This window comes from Rhinolophus sinicus, chromosome 17 (assembly GCF_057876585.1).
Source record: "Rhinolophus sinicus isolate RSI-liver-muscle chromosome 17, RSI-T2T, whole genome shotgun sequence".
NCBI lineage: Eukaryota > Metazoa > Chordata > Mammalia > Chiroptera > Rhinolophidae > Rhinolophus > Rhinolophus sinicus.
Window position 1 is genome coordinate 16,059,993 of NC_142517.1, and position 19,404 is coordinate 16,079,396.

The 19,404-nt window shown below is 36.6% G+C and overlaps 2 protein-coding genes and 1 non-coding gene across 10 annotated transcripts in view; 2 read left to right on the forward strand and 1 right to left on the reverse strand.

Annotated features, from left to right (window-relative positions):
* ATP5PF (ATP synthase peripheral stalk subunit F6) overlaps positions 1 to 3,434 on the forward strand; it is a 36,346-nt gene extending 32,912 nt beyond the window's left edge. The window contains exon 4 of the mRNA XM_088794453.1: positions 3,382 to 3,434. Within this exon, the coding sequence (XP_088650579.1) occupies positions 3,382 to 3,419 (38 nt within the window). The 3' untranslated portion in view covers positions 3,420 to 3,434. The remainder of the gene's footprint in view (positions 1 to 3,381) is intronic.
* JAM2 (junctional adhesion molecule 2) overlaps positions 1 to 19,404 on the reverse strand; it is a 50,798-nt gene that overhangs the window by 19,196 nt on the left and 12,198 nt on the right. For all 8 annotated transcript variants that reach the window (XR_012494151.2, XR_012494142.2, XM_019729856.3 and 5 more), the window contains exon 2: positions 4,769 to 4,834. Coding sequence is in view for 6 of the 8 variants with exons in the window: in XM_019729856.3 (XP_019585415.2) it covers positions 4,769 to 4,834 (66 nt within the window). In the remaining 2 variants the exon portion in view is untranslated. The remainder of the gene's footprint in view (positions 1 to 4,768; positions 4,835 to 19,404) is intronic.
* On the forward strand, positions 2,433 to 2,506 carry TRNAI-AAU (transfer RNA isoleucine (anticodon AAU)). Its single transcript has one exon. It is a non-coding gene; the product is annotated as a tRNA-Ile (tRNA).

The following is a 19,404-nucleotide window of genomic DNA, read 5'->3' on the forward strand; positions in this document are numbered from 1 at the left end:
ACAAGAAATTTACTCCAGTTATATCATTAAAGAATTCCAGGAACCTCCTCTTTTTAACTGTCTAAACAGGATGATTGAGGGGGTAAAACCCAGCGCCTGACTGCCAGCTGCTTTAAGTTGCCAAATGGAAACCTCCAGGTCTAAATATTTTTAAAGTATATTTCAGCCAGGTTCTCCAGAGTTTCAACTTCATATTCCTGAGATTTTTTTGTTTGTTCCCACAATGCATATACATAGTTTGACCAAAAAGCACAGTATGTTTAACTGCAAGAGGAATTATGTTAAAATTTTTTCAAATATAATTTCTGATTTTGATGTTAAACAGATTTAATGACATTTTCAAAAAGTCTTCAGGATATTACGTGATATGGTAGATTAGAGAGTAATACTTAAATATTATCCCAGATTTTATTAAAAATGTACACAAAGGTATGGACAAAAAGTCTGTATAAATATGTATGAAAATATTAACCCATTGATGATTTCTGGATAACATAATTATGATATTTCTCTTTGTTATATGTAGTTTGTAGGTGTTTTAGTTACACACATATTGCTAGAAATATAGAAATAGAATAAAAGATAACAGAAAATTGAAAGTAGGACAAAGAAAGGCATGAACAAAAACCCCAAAAGTTGTTTTTAAGACTGTCTAAAGTTTTAAAGGCAGGTTTTACATTACAAGGAGACAACATTTTATAGATGTGTTTACAGTTATGCTCCAAAGACAAATGTGTGCTGAGGGACTTGTCTGAGGAAACACAGTTCTGTTCTGTTGATTAAGGAAAATGGGTGGTGACTTTCCGGAGTCTTGAGTTTTAGATAGGTTTCCTTCCCGTATTTTGTTGAGTTTCCAACAATTAAACACACACCCACATTCATTTTTAGACCATACTCCTTCTTAGGAATAAATTTATATTCAAATAATCATATTGTTTCATTTATTTAAACACACACACGCACACACACACACACACACACACACACACACACACACAAACACACCTCTTGGCAATTCTTCCTAATTTGTGTCCTCATTGCTCTATGAAAAACCTCTGTAGATAGTATATTCAAAAATATAAGCCATGATTTTCCTAAATGCAGTGGCTCCACTCCTGCCTCACTCTCACTGACCATGTAAAATGTGGAGAAATGTTCTATCCAATTTGTCCAAAATATATTTAATACTTACTTTGTGTCCAGCATTGCTCTTGAGCTACATCAATAAGCAAAACAAAGATCTCTGCCCTTTTGGATCTTACAATTTACATGGGGGGGCCAGGCACATAAGAAACACAAAGTGAATTATATAGTATGTTAGGAGGTGATGAGCGCTATGGAACTAGAGTAGATCAGAGTACAGGAGGGTTCAGAGTGCTGGGGGAGGGGGTGCAATTTAAAAAATTAGGGTAGTCAGAGTTCACCTCCCTTAGAAGGTAACATTTGACCAAAGACTTAAAAGAGGGAATTCGAATTCCTTAGAATTCAAATTAGAATACCCTAGAATTCGAATTTAGAATTTGCCATGTGTTTTTTTGGGAGTGTTCCAAGCAAGGCACTAGCCAGTGCCAAGATCGTAAGGTGAAAATATCTTGACCTTCAGAACTATGGGAAACAGTAGATCTACTGGAATCATAGGGATAAAGTTCGTGAACTTAGAAGCTAACTAACATGGATTCTCCTCTCTCTTCTCAGCCAAAAGTCAACCCTCGGGGCCAGCATAACTCTGCATCTAGCCCTAGGGTTATTCTGCCATAATATGGTAGCTTAAAGCACAGGCTTTTGAGTTGGACCTGTGCCATATACTAAGTGTGTGATTTGGGGCAAATAACTTTTTTGAAGAGTATATTCACATCTGTAAAATGAAAAAAAAAAAAATAATAACAGTACTTATCTCGCCAAGTTGTTGTAAGGATTGAGAGATGATGCACTTATATACTTGGGTGCACATGGTACTTTGCCTATAGCATGTGTTCCATAAATGGTCATTATTAATTTCATCCATGAGAAACTGCTCTTAGTTGCAGTTGTAAATTTGCCTTGACATAATAAAAATCCACACTTTATACCATCACAAATTTACCTAAAAGTCATTCAAATTTGAACTAAAATGTTACTTCTGTTTGAGACAGCAGAGAAAATAATAGAGATAAATCGTATTTTCTCAAAGTAATGCATATTGAAACAGAAATATGCACCAAGTTGTTCCATTAAGATGACTATTTCATTGCCAAAAATATGTTTCATTTGAATTGAGAAAAAATAATTTTTTGTTTAGAAAAAGCATTAGCAACAACTATTTTGCATGTAGCAAAATAGTCACTTTTAGCAATCATATAGAATCATTGTGAATTTTAATCTTTTAGGATTCTGAACTGTATCTTTTTATTTTATTCTCTGTGCTCAAGTTAAAAATCATCGAAATCTGGGGTGCCCGGTTAGCTCAGTTGGTTAGAGCATGGTGCTAATAACACCAAGGTTGCGGGTTCGATCCCCGCATGGGCCACTGTGAGCTGCACTCGCCTCAAATAAATAAATAAATAAATAAATACATAAATACATAAATAAATAAATAAATAAATAATCAAAATCTTACATAATGCAAGGAGAGAACTGATGCTACTAAAGTAGTTCTAAAGAATTACCAGAAATTACTTCTTGGAGAAAAGCAGGCTCTGATTTGTAGCTCTCGAGGCCGGACACTCTGTGTAAGACTGCTTATATAATTAATGGGGCTGGCAGAACTGCCTTCATTTCAGTCTCATTCTGTTTTTGGCACCACTATGGGAAGTGATACAGAACAGTACACTAAAAAGAAGGAATTAATTCACGATTTATTGACAGAGAGACAAGACAGGAAAGAAAATGAATGAGTTGGGTGGAAGACACACATGCACAAATCATAAAATATTTTAGACTTTAACTAAAATTAACTTACTGCATAAAATATCCTAAAACCAAAATGTGGAAGAGGATATTTATTTTTGCTTTATGGAGAGCCAAGTTGGGGTGTCTGGGGCACATATAAAATAGAATCAAAATGTAATTTCTGATTAAAAGGAGCAGAGACAAAATTGAAAAATAGAAAATACTTGGGGATAAATAAAACTAACATTTGCAATAAAACAGAAAGGATTTTCTACACTTAAAACAAAGCACACAATGAAAAGTAATGTAAATGGTACAGGGTTTTAGTTTGGAGTGATAGAAATGTTTTGGAACTGGACAGAAGTGGGGGTTGCACAGCATTGTGAATGTACTAAATGCCACTGAAGTGTTCACTTTAGCATTATGTGAATTTCACCTCAATACAGTTTTTAAAAATTAACGTAAGACTAAAGAATATAATTTTGGCATCCTAATTCAGATATCATGCCATAGGGCCTGCGAAGACAGTGATGTACATCCATGGTATCTAACTGGATGGACCCAACAGGAAGAACCTCCAGAAAAGTAAAAAGTAAGTGAAATTAACTTCATTTCCTTTGTCCCTCGTGGACACCCTGACCCATCTTTTCCTCACTACGCTCAGTCTTTTGGGCTTTCCAGTCTCTTTGGGAACCTTGTCCAGCCCTGCTTCTCTGTCCTATAAATGCGCTCTGTATTCCCAAATTATTCCCAATCATTAATTTCCTTTTCCCACCTCTCCCCATTTAAAACTAAGTCATGATAAAGAGTGAGTGTTTTATTAGCTTAATCATGTAAAATATTAGGACTTAAAAGAATCTGATTAACTTAAATAATTATTTTAGTGACTTATTATTTGTAAATGATGAGCTGATTTTTATTATAGCATATTTTTACTGAATAAGCACATGTAACATTTATTACGTGCTATTGTAAACGCTGGTTAAATACTAATTCATTTAATTCCTACCCATCGCGGTCTTCTTCTTTAATCTTTGTCTCTTTCCTTCAAGCCTCTCTCTCTCCAAACCCAGGAACCTAAGACATGCCTGAAAAGAGGGATCAGGCATTCAGGACTTGTTTCTCAAATGTTTACAATCTCTGGCCTAACCAAGCACCATATTCAAGAAACAGTCATTCTTCTCTTTGCCTAGCATTATTAATTGCGTTCTAGGTAAACGATCCTTTGAAAAAGTATTTGACACAATATTTGAAGTAAACTTATAAAAGCCCTTATAAATTTTTTCTTGCTTATCAGAGCCTTTACATTTTTTTTTTTAAGTTGCGGTAATATACTCATAACTTAAAATGTGCCACCTTAACAATTTCTAGCTGTATAGTTCAGTAGTGTTAAGTGTATTCACATTGGTGGGCAACCAATATCCAGAACTTTTCCATCTTGCAAAAACTGAAACTTTACATACATTCAGTACCAACTCTCCCTTATAAATATTTTAAGAAGCTAAAATAAATAACAAAACAGCACCCCAAAATAGGTTATATTAATGCCATCTTAAATACGTTAAGTATTCGCAGTGTTAATTTCCATTTACCCTATCTAGCTGGCTGGAAACTTTGCAAAATCTCCATCTCCCAGTTTCACAAATTAGATTTGCTTTGTTGCAGATAATTTACATAATAAGAGGCCCTCTTTGTACATCAGGTCTTTCAGCGAATGTCCAAAATTTCCACTGAGAAAGAGTTCTCAAGGCAGAAAGAGCAGGGAGCAGCATTGTAGGTGTAAAAGAATTAGTGTGAGGTGAGGCAGACGGTCTGGACAAATAGAAAGACAGTATCACATGTGTCATTCTCATAAGTCATTTAAACAATACAGTCTGTGAAAATCAGTAAGGTACTCTACCTTGATACTCTATTGCTGTGACTACTTTAGGGTCTTTTGGGGCAGAGAATCCATAGGCCTTATGATCTGGAAGATTAAAACAGATAGGATAATTAAAATAGTACGAAAGGCCATTTTTAAATGTGTGAATGGGATGCAATATTAAAGAAAACTGGCCTCAAGTTTGGTGACAGTTTCACACAATTCATGACACATAAGTTTTAAAGTATCAAAATAAGAAAAACGAATCCAAACCGTTACTTGTCTCTTCCATCTTCTGCATCGTGGTTTTGCCCTTTAAGCATTTCCCAAAGGAGAACCTGTGAATCTATTAAGGACCCACCGCAGGCAACACATTCTCCCAAGCCCAATTGTTAAACAAGAGTTTATGTCCTTAAATACAATCGAATGTCACAGGGTACTGTACCCCAAGTAAAAGCTAATAATTTTTAGCACCCCATTCAAGGGTATAAGTTATTTACAAACTTATCCCTGACTATACCTACATCATATAGAAATGAGTCACTATGGTGATTATGATGGGTAATGTGATCTGATAGTTATACGGAGATGATGATGATGGTGGAGGTGATATCATTCCCATAATCTTTTATAAAATTTGCATTTTAAAAAGTGCTTATACATACTTTTTTATTCTATAAAATTCAATATTCAGGCTAGACACTAGTTTCTTTTACAGTTTTTAAAATTTAGTTTTCAATTACAATTGACATACAATATTATATTAGTTTCAGGCGTACAGCACAGTGATCATACATTCACATACCTTATGAATAGACATTACTAAGACTTAAGCAACAAAGTAGCAAAACCAGGAATTAAAACTTTCTAATTCAATATTTGATATGCCTCACTTTGTGTTATGGGAATCATTCTATAGTCCAATTGAATGACCATGTTTTATAATAATTTAAATTATTCCTATAAGTATTTATCTCTAAAATACAAATCCTACCAGGGAAAGAGTTTTGCGTGTTGCATTCTCGGATACAACCTGAATACCTAGAACACTGCCTGACATAAAGCAAGGCACAATAAATATGTGTTGAACAAATAAATTATACCACTCTTATTGTATATTAATGACAAGAATCCAGTAAAAGGGGGTCAGATCAAAATGACACTGATGAAGGGTTCCTGAAGGCAAGCAATTCTTTTTGGAAGGTATTGTAAGTATACAATATTGGATTGGTATTAATTATTTCAAAATAAGAATAATGCAAAGTGTTCTTGTTGAGTACCTTGAGTAAAAAATTTAGGCAAAACAATCCAGCTGTTGTCTCTCATCATTCATGAAAAAAATCATACATGAAATAATCTAAGACCAAATTAAACTGATCATAAAAATTTATAGGTGGTTATTTCTTAAAGACATATTTCTACAATTTACTAGAAATGCTGTTTCTCTGCTCATGCTACTCTCTATTTTCTGTCTTCATATGATCTACAGACTCTGTTTTCACCAAGGCAGAAATGACCTCTTTGCCACCATATCCAATGGACACTTTTCAGTTTTTATCTTACTTGATCTCTCTATGACATCTGACTCTGTTGACTTCCTTAGATTGTGTGACATGACTCTCTTCTAGTCTTCTCTCTGTCTCCCTTGTGGGTTCTTTCTTGTTCTTTCCATCCATCCATCCTTCCTTCCAGGAACTGCTTTTCTGACTCAACTAACTCCTTTCTATATAATCTCTTATAATCTCATTTACTCGACTACCATTTATTTGCTCAAAATTCCTAAATCTGTACCTCCAGCTAATTTCTCTCCTGAGAATAAATCCATAAATTCTTCTTTCTACAGAATATCTATATCTTCATTTCCTGTAAGCACCACAAACTCATGGGCAAAAATAACCTCATAGGTTTACCCCCAAACTTTGTTTCCTTTCTATAAATCCCATCACAGTGAAAGGCACCACATCCCACATGGTCACTCATGTCAGGTATTGCCCATGATGCATCCATCTTCTCATCCATTTACTCATCAGTTTCCATCTATAGACTGACCGCTGTGTGTCATCAAGCATGATGTTGTGGGATATCCCGCCCCCCACCCCCACCTTCATGCAGCCAAGTGCTCTTTGCGTCAGGAGGGAATGTACGTGGCTAAAACCAGAGAAAGAAGAGCAGCATACTTCCTGCCTTTCCACATTTAGAAACCCTGGCCACAGGGAAATGGAAACGACTCACAGTTTACACAAAATTTTAAGAAAAATCATCCTCAGAAAAATATACCTTCTCCCCAGCGTAAGGGTAGAGAGGAGGAAGTGAGTTGGAGAACTTGGATAGATATTAGTAGGCTCTTGAGAAAGAGTAACAATAGCTAACACTTAGTAAGCATTTAGATCTTAGGCAAAGTTCCCAGTGCTTTACAAGGATTAACTTATTTAATTCTCACAACAATTTTCTGTGGTTAGGGTACCATTTTTTAATCCACACTTTCTTCAGGTGGGGAAACTGAGGCACAGAGAGGGTAAGAAACTTGGCCAAGGTTATACGAGTAGTAAGTGGTGGAGGTGGGATTTGAACTTAGCCAGTCTCTACCTAAAGCCCACTGAGTTTATTACTGTACTGTCCTGGGCCACACATCATGTCCCTGCATGCTAAACGATGAGCAAAGTTGCACATTAACAAAGATTGCACATGACAGGTGGAAAGGTCCATTGGTCTAATGAAGATGAAACCACCATTGAGAAAATGGTGGTTATAATGAAGGCAAAGGACTGCCTCTGACGCACAACAGCAGGTGGAAGCTAAGAGGCTGTGACGGGAGAACTAGGACAACAAGGTAATCTCAGAGCTGAGGCTCCAGGTGAGGGTTTCTCAGTCTTGACACTATTGACATTGGGGCCGGACCATTGTTTGCTGTGGGGGCTGCCCTGTGTCCTGTAGGATATTTTGCAGAATCCCTCGCTTCTACCCACTTGATGCCAGTAACATCCCCCGCCCATGGCACCCCAAGTCATAACGAAAAATGTTTCTAGATATTGCCAAATGCTAAGGATAGAGGTGGGAAAATCACACCCGGCTGAAAAACCACTGCTTTAGACTTACAGCTAGGTTGGTTTGAAGAACCAGCAATAAAAATAAACAAATAGACTAAAGGAAGGCAAAGAACCATGAGTTTAAGGATTTTGAAAGGTCCTATGAGGAATTCCTATCAGATTTTTTAAACTATGAAATAATCTGTTACACTTCTGGGAAGGAGAGAAAAATCTTTCACACAATATAGCATCTTTTCTTTGATTTACTTATCTACATGTACATTAACATGGAAATTAGTCCTTCACTGTACTAGACTTTATCATTCCTAAGGAACCCGCTATTGTGAATATATATTTTTTTCTTTTCTCTCCCTTAGAAGCCTGGACAGCAAATCGTGAAAAGAAAAGCTCAAAAATCTACAGGCCTCGAATATCTAGCTCCCATGTCGAACATTATTCAACTATTCAGGTTCTATACTTTTAATTTGTAAACAACTTCATTAGGGAAATTGGCAAACCTGGTGTGTACATGAAGAATGTAGGATTGAACTAATCCTTTTATTGACAGCTGTAAATATACTTGCATAAAGCAGCGACCCATGTGGTTCAATCTTAGAGAGGTGTCAGGGCCACCAAGGAGTAATTTCAAAATAACTCTTTGGCTTGTGTATTTCAAAAACCATGAAGGGGCCCACACAATCTTTTAAAATATCCTTTTTCTCCTTTTCAGTCACTCTGTCACATAGCAGAATATGTCCCATGTTCCTCTGAACTCCACCCTCACTGCCTCATGCCTTTCTTTTCCAGCGTCTCCACCCACTCCTTCCCCGATTTAGTTTTGTAGAGACCAAAGGGAGGGTCCAGATCTTCCAAGAGCAGAGGAAGGGAAGAGACTAAGCTGGCCAAGCCAGAATCCTCCTAAGTGACCTGGCAAAAAGACAGGGTTTCATGTGTTCTTGTTACATTACACCTAAATTTAAAAGATATGAATGTTTTTACCAATGAGTCTCATTTCAAACGATTATTCTGTGAAACTTTCAAAGTGCACTTTGAAAAAGTCTCTTTTCTCCTTCAGTGATGTGTAAATTAGTGCCCTCAGAGAATTTCCAATTAGGACTGGCATTTCTTGTGATTTTTGAACTATTTTAGTACTTTTTAGACAAAACAGTGAAGGCTCATATTCCCTAGCAACCAGTCGAGGAAAAAACCTGGGCAAAATAGGAAAAGATAATCTTTGTTCCCACCACATTATGCTATCTTTGAACTTTTCAAACACCCACCACGCTGCCTACTCAGTGTTTATTTTCTTCAGGACACTTGGGTCTTCTTTCATTAGAGGCAAACGTTAGGCCAATCTGAGACTGGAAGATTTAGGCCTGGGTTAAATCATTTCCTTCCTTTTCAATTTTTCTACTTGTTTAAACTTCCTTTGAGAAAAATTTCTTAAATTTTCAAAAATCACTTTAAAAGTGTCAACAGCTATTAACTTCAGATTTTATTAAGTTCTTCATAAATTTTATATGTATATATTTGAATAGGAAAAAAAAAAAGTGTGTCCCGGACACTAAAAAAGTGAGGATTGGTTGAACTGGCAAAACAATAAAGGCAAAAAAATTATAATAAGGATTAGTTTTAAAGAATTAATAAATAGGTACTATTTCTTGGTAGCTGAATAAATATTTCTGTCACTTTAAGTGTCCTCCTAGCTACCTTGCTTCCTCTAATTCTATTTACTTCAAGGTTTGTTGTTAATAAGGTAAAAATAATTAAAATGTGTGGTCCTTATTTTGAACTTATTTAAACTAAATCTTCTAAAAAACATTTACTTATTACAAGATTTCTACCTTGTTTCAGCCTTTCTAGTCTTGGAATTCAGTTTTATTTTTTTTAACTTGCACCCACTAACTCCTTTTATGAGGACAAAATGTTGGCGTTTGTATCAACATTTCACTAACAGATGTTAGGAACAGTCTCTGTTGGCTGCTTTCTTGAACTGACTTTTATTTTGTCTTCACATTTCCAGAATCAGTTAAATAGGAAAACAAACAATTGTCATGTAGGTCCACTGGTTGAGGTCAACAATTGTTTTAAAGTGAGTTACAAAACATCTTTAATAGTATGGACGTGTGCCAGAGTCACTGGCAGAAGTTCATAATATGAGGTTAAGAGATGATTATTTCCATAACTGTTAACAACTCCCAGTCAAGTCACATGAAACCTTTGTGTTCCTTTCCCCTCCAACTGTAAGAATAAAAGTTCTTATATTGTCTCTCACTTACCTAAAACAATCTGATTTGACTAAAAATAAATACTTTTTTCTTTTAAAAACAAACTTACTATAAGAGTGTTGTTTAAATGAACACTTTTAATTAAAAACATGAGTAGGAAAAATTGACAGGTTATAGAGATTGGTTTGTTTTTTAAATACATTACAGAGACTACCATGCACAAAAGCTAGTTATAAAAACTGGATATACATTATTTCGTAAATTTTCAAAACTAAAAATGAATAGCCATGTGGTTTTTATAATCACTGATATACAATTATTACAATAACAACTATAAAAATGATGCACAGGGCTAGAAGTAACAAATAAAATAGTACCACCCACTATTTATTACGGATAAATTTTATATGGATAGAAAGTAAGCCAATGAGGTAGGAATTAGGAGTTAGATAATATACCCATCTATCTCACTATCATTCAACCATAGTAAGTCTAGAGTAAGGAGAGGGGTGGGGAGGGAAGGAGGAGGGAGGAGGAGGAGGCCAAGGCAGACAGACAGACAGAAAGACAGACATGTCCTTCTAGCCTCTCAAAAACAGGACATTCTGGCCCTTCCTCTTAATGAGATTTTCATACCCCATTTTCAGAGAAAAGGAAGCCACATAAACTGCAAGGAAAAATAAAAGACTATTTCACTTTAGAGCTACCCTGACTGATGTCCTGGTGAGTTAATGATGACCTAAAGAATTTAAGGGTGATTTGACTATGAATAAATTTTCCCCTTAAGAACCTAGCATCTGAGCAAAATGTGACTCCACTGTGTTAATATCCTCTTTGACAGATGTGAGCATTGAGAGAGGTTAAGTAGCTCGCCCAAGGTCACAGCCCTAGAAGGCAGGGAAGACAAGATGTGCATCTACATCTAGTTAGTGTGGCTGCCCTGCTGCCATTCTCAACCGGTGCAAGGCTTTGTGAGAAAGTAGTGTCAAACCCAGTATGGCCAAACGCTCTGCAGATGGCTTCACATCCATTTTCAAGCCTTAGGGTTGTAAAGATATTATTCAGAGAGTATCTAATCAGTTACCATTTTTAACAGAACAAGCGTTAATGGGCAACTGTTTATGATGAATGAATGAACTAATTTGAATAAACCTTGTATGTTTATTATATACTGCTCAAAATTTTATGCCCCCTCTCCATATCTGCTTTTTAAATCATCTGCATATAAGAAGGACAATTGGTGTTTCAGAACTGCATATAAAGTTGTTTTCCTATACTTTATATGCATTGGGAAATTTCTGGAAATTTCTAAGGGAGTCTGTTACCCAAACAACAAGACAATAAAAATTTTCAGGTGATTTTAGATATGAACTAAATAAATTAGCTTCTTACAGTAAAATAAATTCTCAAAAATTTCAAAGACATGGCCTTCAGCACATCTTCAAGTGTTCAATGGTGGCTAATAGCATCACAAAGCTATCAATGGTTATATTTCTTACCATGGACACCTCAGGAGGAAATAAAAGAAGCCATTCTAGGATTCTGAGATCTTTCTTTGAAATTATCCAAGTGACAATCTCAGCCAAATACAACTCATTTACCTGTGGTATTAACTATAGATGTTAAATACATGACAACAGTCAACTCAAATCCAACAGACTTTCAAGACAAGATGAAGAAATGTCATTTTCTAAAATCAATACCAATAAATATCAAATATTCAATGGAAGGCATGATTGTTGACTACTCTATGTTCTAATTGGTGCTCCCTAAGATTAAGGTGCCAAGAAACAATGGCCCTAAACTTTTATTAGTGTAAAATAAGAAAATGTTACTAAAGATGTCAGATATCAGAATACTCGTAGACACATAATGTAAAGAGCACTAATGGTGAGAGCACTAAAATGGGAGAGGTGAAGAACGACAAACCTGAGGGTCTCTCCCCACTCACTGTCTCATGTGGTCTGGGTTGTGTCTCTGACACATCCTTACAGTGGAGATGGTTCCTCAAGCTTTGAGAGCTTGGTGACATTTCAATTTAAAATCATTCATTGCCTTTCAATCTGAAATTACAGTTAGTAACTCCTAAACTTCAATATGGTTTTTCAAGGTTAAAAGTCCAGTATTTAATAGTTATGTTTCTCAGCAGAAATGAACACGCTAAGGTAATTGCCAAACAAGTAATTTTTGAGAGCAGGCAATGTAACTCATTTCTCCAGAGTCTTGATCAGCTGTGGGCAAATAGCTAAAATAGAGTTTCTGACCCTGTGTTCTCAACTCTGGTTCTTGAATCACCAAGGTGTGGCAATCTGAGAATTCTTGCACAAAGTGTCCTCTAACAGATTACTCAGTGGCTGTTTGGGTCAGGGGAGAGTGCAATGGTTATTCTGCAGTTATTTGATATTTATAAACCCACTTAAGCACCATATGTGAGAAGATAGCACTCTACCATCTACTAAGCATTCTCCACCTCCCACGACACAGATGTTTGTTTTAAATTTTCTTAATACCTTCAGAGTATTTTTTTCTTGGCCTTACTAAGTGAATTTTGGGAGTCAAGTTTTTATTTTTTGAAAGTACAGCATGCTGTTATGAATACAAATAGTGTTTTACAGAGATTCGTATAAAAAGTGTCAAAAAGATTCTCTAATATCACCAATTTGTTAAATTTATTATCTGCAAATGCAGTTATCATTTCTCAAATGAAAACTGTGCACTAGTGTTTTCAATCTTTCTCCAAATTAGAAGTTTTATAAAATATGAATGAATAAACACATAAAGGGATGCAGAATGACCAGGAATTTAAAAGCTTTAGGGCTCTCACGTGCATGGGCACCTCACAAGGCCCTGGGGTGAGGGGTGGCGAGAGACTACCAATGTAAGCATATTTTGTAAAATTTGAAAAAATAAAATTTTTTGCTCAATTTTTCTTAGTGAGGGCACCAATAATCCATCCCTGCACACAATTATGGACTTCTCCTTATTAATGAGTTTATTTAGCTTTCAAGATTTGACCACCCACGATAAAGTGGTCTCCAGAGTCCATTACCTGATAGTTCCACCTTTAAAATACTAAGGATTTTATATGACCAACAACTTAGCAGTCTCCTGCTCATGTACACTCGCTCTCTATCAAATGTCAATCCCTGAAATATGAGAATTGTATGAATTTTATTTTTCAACTCTCCTGATGGATAATTCATAAAAACTTTGTCCCTTACATTTCATACATGTTGTTAATTACATTCTATTACCATGAATGCTTCCAGAAGACATTTGAAAACTAAGGGAAACCTTCCCAGCTTATTGTTGCTTCATGTTTCCTTTGATTAGTCTTCAGGAAGCCAAAGGAACGAGAACCGTTTATTTTGAAGTGCAGAGCATGGAAACAATGGTTTGGCATGCTTTAACTGTAGTACTTTACAACTGTCGGGCAAGATTGTTCACTTATTAGTTACTCTGATTTCTCTGATGCTCTAAATCCAAGTACTATAATTTCCCTTTTCTTTTGGTAAAGACAATTTTCTGACTCACTTTTTCACTTCAAAACTGGTTTTACTACAACCAACTGCAAGCTAACATAAAAATGCAATTTTTTCTTTGTCTTGTGCATCTGAAACTAGTAAAATTAAAAAAAAATAAAAATAAAAAATGCAACTTTTAGGGTCAGTCAACCAGACCAGTAAAAGAAATGGTTTAATGAACACCTGTATTGTGGGCTGGATGTTTGTGTCCCCCGTTAATCCGTATGTTGAAATCCTAACCCCACTGTGATGGTATTAGGAGGCAGAGCCTTTGGGAGGTGATTGGGTCATGAGGATGGAACCCTCACAAATGGGATTAGTGCCCTTATAACCTTATAAAAAGGACTCCAAAGAGCGAGCTAGCTCTATGAGCCATGTGAGCACACAATGAGAAGTCAGCAGATTCAGCAGACACCAAATCTGCCAGCACCTTAATGTCAGGCTTCTAGCCTCCAGAACTGTGAGAAATAAGCGATTGTAGTTTGAGCCACCCCGTCTGTGTTATTTTTGTTACAGCAGCTTGAACTGCCTAAGATAATCTGCATGCATTCAAATCAGTGGGACCTTCAGACCTGAATCCTAAAATGGTCAGAAAACGAGTATGTACTATTAGAGATCCAACTTCTGATGGACAAAGTTATCTGTGTCCAAATTTCGCGTGCAAAAGTCTAACTGTCATAACATAATTCAGGCAAAATGGCTGTTTGCTATCCTGCATAGCAGTAGGATGACTGGACTTATGACAGAATCAACTATTTTGATATTATGCAGTCAGTCTTAGCACTTCAGTTGGTGATGAGGTCGTATCAGCACTGACTTCTCACCTATTGGGATAAAGAACTAGATAGTGTTGTACCACCAGCACCATTTTCAACAGCTTGGCTTTTTGACTAATTATTATCTGAAATAAAACACACACACACACACACACACACACACACACATTAAAGTACAGACGCACACACATTAAAGTACAGAGTCTGTTATAAATGTGGCCTAAGTCTATTATAGATGAAAACAGACTCATTCTTCATCTTCGGGAAGTCATAATTGATAGAGCAGAAATGAGACCTAGCAAGGTTTAAAACCCTGTGCTATGAATAACTAGTCACACAGCCAGGGGCAAGCTACAGCCTCAATCTTCTAAACTTTAGTTTTCATTTAGGTAAGATGAAGTTAATAATGCCTTCTTTATTGGTTGTACAGATTAAAGTGAATAAAGTACATGATTGCTTAGCCTAGTTCTTTGCACATAGTAGGTTCTCTACAAATATTTATTTCTCATCCTTTTTTACTCACTCCACATGTATGCAATGTGGTGCTGCAAATTTAGCTTCATAAATGATTACAACAATCACGTATTAGGATGGATCATCAAAATAGAAAATGACAATGTTATGACATGTTTGGGAATGTTACAACCTCTTTGGGCTGTACTTCATCATCTAATGTAAAATATGATTTATGACAATGAAGCCGTCCCTAACTTCCTTAACTTGACACAATTCACTACACCCACATACTCTCCCAGGATGGGTCTTATCTTGGGTCATCTCCTCTTCTCTATCTATACTTCCTTCCTTAATGATCCACACTCATGGCATTAAACACTTTGTGATGCTAACAGCTCTCAAATATATATCTCCAATCTAGATGGCTCTGTTGAATATGGACTCATATCAAAACGCTTATTCAACCTCACCACCTGAAGGTTTAACAGACATTCAAACATTATGCGCAAAACTCATCTTTCTTTCCATATCTGCTCCACCTCAAATGATTATTCTAGTTGCTCTGGCCCAAAACCTTGTAGTTATCTTTAACGATTCCACTTAACCATAGCTCGTATCCAATTCATCAGCAAATCCTATTAGCTCTACCTTCAAAAGGCATCCAGAATCTGACCACTTCCCACGACTTCCATTGCTGCCACCTGGTCCGAGTACCATCATCTGTTGCCCGGATCACTCCTGACTGATCTTCTACTCTATCCGGCATTTCTAAAATTGAATATCAACACATCCACTAGAGTGATCCTTTAAAATGCTAAATCAGATCATGGCACTCTTTTGCTCACAGCCTTGAATTAGTTCTGTTTCCCCCAGAGTAAAGGTAAAAGTCCTTACCTCAGCATCGAAAGCCCAATACCATCTCGCCTCATTGCCTTTCAGACCTCCCATCCTCAACTATTGCATCCTTCTGGGACACTGGCCTCCATGTTTATCCTCAAAGCAGGCCATGCTGTATTTCCTCTGCTTGGAAGACTCTTCCTCCAGATGTCTATTAACTCCCTCTTTTCTTTACATTTTTGTTCAAAAGACACCTCCTTACTGAAGTCCATTCCAATTGCTCTATTTCATATCGCAACCCCTCCTTCCCCTGACCTTTTCCCTTCCAATCGCCTGATTCCCTAATGTTACCTTGATTTTTCTCCTTTCCATAGCACCTATCGTCTTCTAACATACTATATACTAGGTATTTACGCATCGAGTGCAGGGGCCTTGATTTTCCTTACCAATATCCCAATGGCCAAGAATAATGCTAGGTGTGTAATAGTCAGTAGACATTTGCCAAATGCATGGAAGTGAATTATGGAGCAAATGAAAATAGAATATAAAGAGCTATGCTTAATTTTTATAATTAAGAGATGAGCTGCACAAAATTAAACAAGGAAGGATTATGAAGCAGCCAATTTGAAATTATAAATATGTAGTTTGTCACAACACTGTTATGCAGACTCAATTTTCATATTATGCTTCAACAAAAAATTAAACATATGAATATACTTGATGTTAAAAAATAATAAGAGTGAACTCCTAAAATATCTTGCTGCATAGATACCTAAAACATGATTTTAAATGCCATAAATCAGTCTTCTTGTTTTAAAAATATCTTTGTCATCTAAAGGTAAAAGTACATTTAATAACAATTCTAATCTCAGTAACACAAAGTGAGAAGTTGTATTTTTTTAAATAAAATCATTTGCTTTTTAAAAGTTTTGATATACAATTTAAAATAGCATTGCGATGGTTAATTTTGTGGCAACCTGAGTGGGACACATTGTCCAGATATGTGGTAAACATTATTCCAGATGTTTCTATGAGTATTTTTGAATGAGATGAACATTTAAATCGGTGGGCTTTAAGTAAATGGGATTGCCCTCCATACTGTGGGTGGACTTCATGCAATCAGAAGAAGACCTGAGTAGAATAAAAGGCTGACCTCTCTGGAACAGAAGGGGGGTTCTGCCAGCAGACAGCCTACGGACTTGAATTGCAGCACTGGATTTTTCTGAATCTCCATCCTGCTAGAAGACTGCAGATTTTGGACTTGCCTGCCTCCTTAATCACATTAGCCAATTCCTTAAAATAAATCTTTTTATATATACTGTGTACACATCCTGTTGGTTCTATTTCTCTGGAGAACTCTGACTAATGTAATCATTATAATGAATTACAGTAATACATTCATTTTGGGGAGTCTAACAGAAGTGTGCTTTATATCTTAGGAGTTCCTTTTGGAGATTCAACAATACACTGTAATTTAAAAGAAATGTTCCATCGTCTATTATGTTCTAAGAAAGCTAATCTAGAACAACCATACATAGTTAATTACTTCCCTTTAAACCTTAATGAACACCCTTCTCAGAGGCATGTCTATAGCTTCAAGAACAAAGACATGTTTATTTTATCTTCCTTATCCTTTTATACACAGTCTGCACTTGGAGGGGAAGTGTGGGCAGAAGTATAAGCTCTGTCTCCCCTCCATTAAAATTCTTTCCTAGAAAAATCTTCAAGGCCCCTCTTAACTCTCACTATCTCTAGGATATTCTTCTGTCAAAACTCTAAATAATATCTTAACTATCCATGGAACTTTCCTTTCCAATCCACTTTGATAAAGTTAAATAGCATTTATGATTTGTCACATTTGGTGGCTTTTGTGACACCATTCCTTCCTGTTTCTCTTCTCTGATACTCCTTTTCTGCCTCTTCTCCCTCATATTGTCCTTTGACTTTCAGCATTTCCTAGAAGGATGAGGGGTTCCATGCTTGTAAATAATTGAGAAACCTTGGGTTTACAAGTTAAACAAAGTTCTCTATTTTAGGACTTTTTAGAGCCTTTAACATGCTAAGGAGCATTGTGACTTTCCAAGGGGGAAATATAATTTAGCGCATGGAGCACTAGAGTTCCATGGTTGGAACTAGTTAGAACTCTAGAATAAGAGAGAAAAAGTCCAAGACAACGTCAAGAGAAGTCCAAGAGAAGACAGAGAAGAGGCAATCAGAAAAATAAGAGAAACTAGGACAGCATGATGTCATGAAGTCGAGGATGGGCAGACTTTCAAGGAGGAAGCATCAACAATGTCTGATGTCCCAGAGAAGTCAAGTAAGGTTTTGAGTCAAAGAAGGCTGTGAATTTAGGAACTAGTAAATTATTGGTGATACAATGATAGCAATGGCATGGGAAGGAGTAGTCTGAAGTGGGCTGGATGGTCAGCAAAAAAAATGGAGAAAATAAATATAGACCACTGATTCAAGAAGGTAAGCTAAGCAATCAGGGTGGGTTTTTTCTTTTTCCCTCTCACAACTGTAGAGAGTTGAGCCTGTCTGCAGCCTGTGATAAGACAGCTAGTAATGCAGATAAGTTGAAGGTCTATGAGAGAGGGGATAAACTGCTGAAGCAAAGGACCCAGGGAAACTGGAAGAACATCACAAACACAGGTGAGAAATCAGCTTTCAGTAGGAGAGACTCCTCTTCCTTTGATTCAGAAGAGAGATAGCTAAGGATGAATACAGACGTGGACCAGTTTGCAATTCATCTGCCTCACTCACACAGGAGTTAGCTTCTTAAAATATAATCTCATCATGGCTTTCTTCAGAGAGGCTTCCCCTTTGCCTTCAGGACGAATTCCAAATTCCTTCAAATGGCCTTTCAGAACTAGCTCCTGTCTTTCCAGCCTCCCCCTCAATCACTGCCCTCTACAAACCCTATGCTCAAGTCACCCACCATGGGGCTCCCGCTGTTCTTTGTACTCCATAGGCCTTTGCATACTCCATTCTCTCTGTCCAGAATCCCTTCTTTCCAACAATCCCCTGACAAATAGCGAGCTTCTATGTATAATTCAATGCCGAACTCAAATGTCAAAAAAGGTAGAGCCTTCCCCGGCTCCTATGTCCATCCATACATAGTCAGTCCTTCCTCTATCCGACATAGCACTCTTTATAAGCCTTTTTTTAATTATCATTACAACTATCTTTTACATACTCTGTTTCTTCCATCATCTGGCACACAGATATTTATCAGGCCTGGACCCTGCCCAGCCAATGCATAGCACCCACCCATCACTGTATCAAATAGTTTGGCTATAACTCCACGACACCCCTTGGAGCACTGCTGGGCATTCCCTGTTGAATTCCTTGAATTTACTCTCAGTTAACACGTACCTGAAAGCTTTGTTTATAAATTGAGGATGTTCTCCACTTATACAGCTGATGTAACATGACCATAAAGTTAATTTTTTAAGAGTAAAACCTCTGATCTGCCTTATATTCCATTGGTGACAACAAAACCACCACAGAGGAATTGGAGAGGACACAGGATTCATGCAAGAATGTTTTTGTACAATTTGGAGGCATTTCAATTCTGTTATTTTCTCTTACCTTTCTTGACTTTTACTTACTCACTGCTCTAAATTGTAGCCCAATATAATTGTTCTCACTCACAATATGCTGTCATTCAAAGGATAACATTTTCAGCTAAGAAAAATTGAACGAATGTTGATGAGTTTAACTGGGATAACTGGTGTCTCTTAAGTTTCCTTAAGAGAACAGCATGTGTAAAAATACTAATATTTAATTTTTTCAGGCATGTTCTATCACATTTTTAAGTGATTTTAA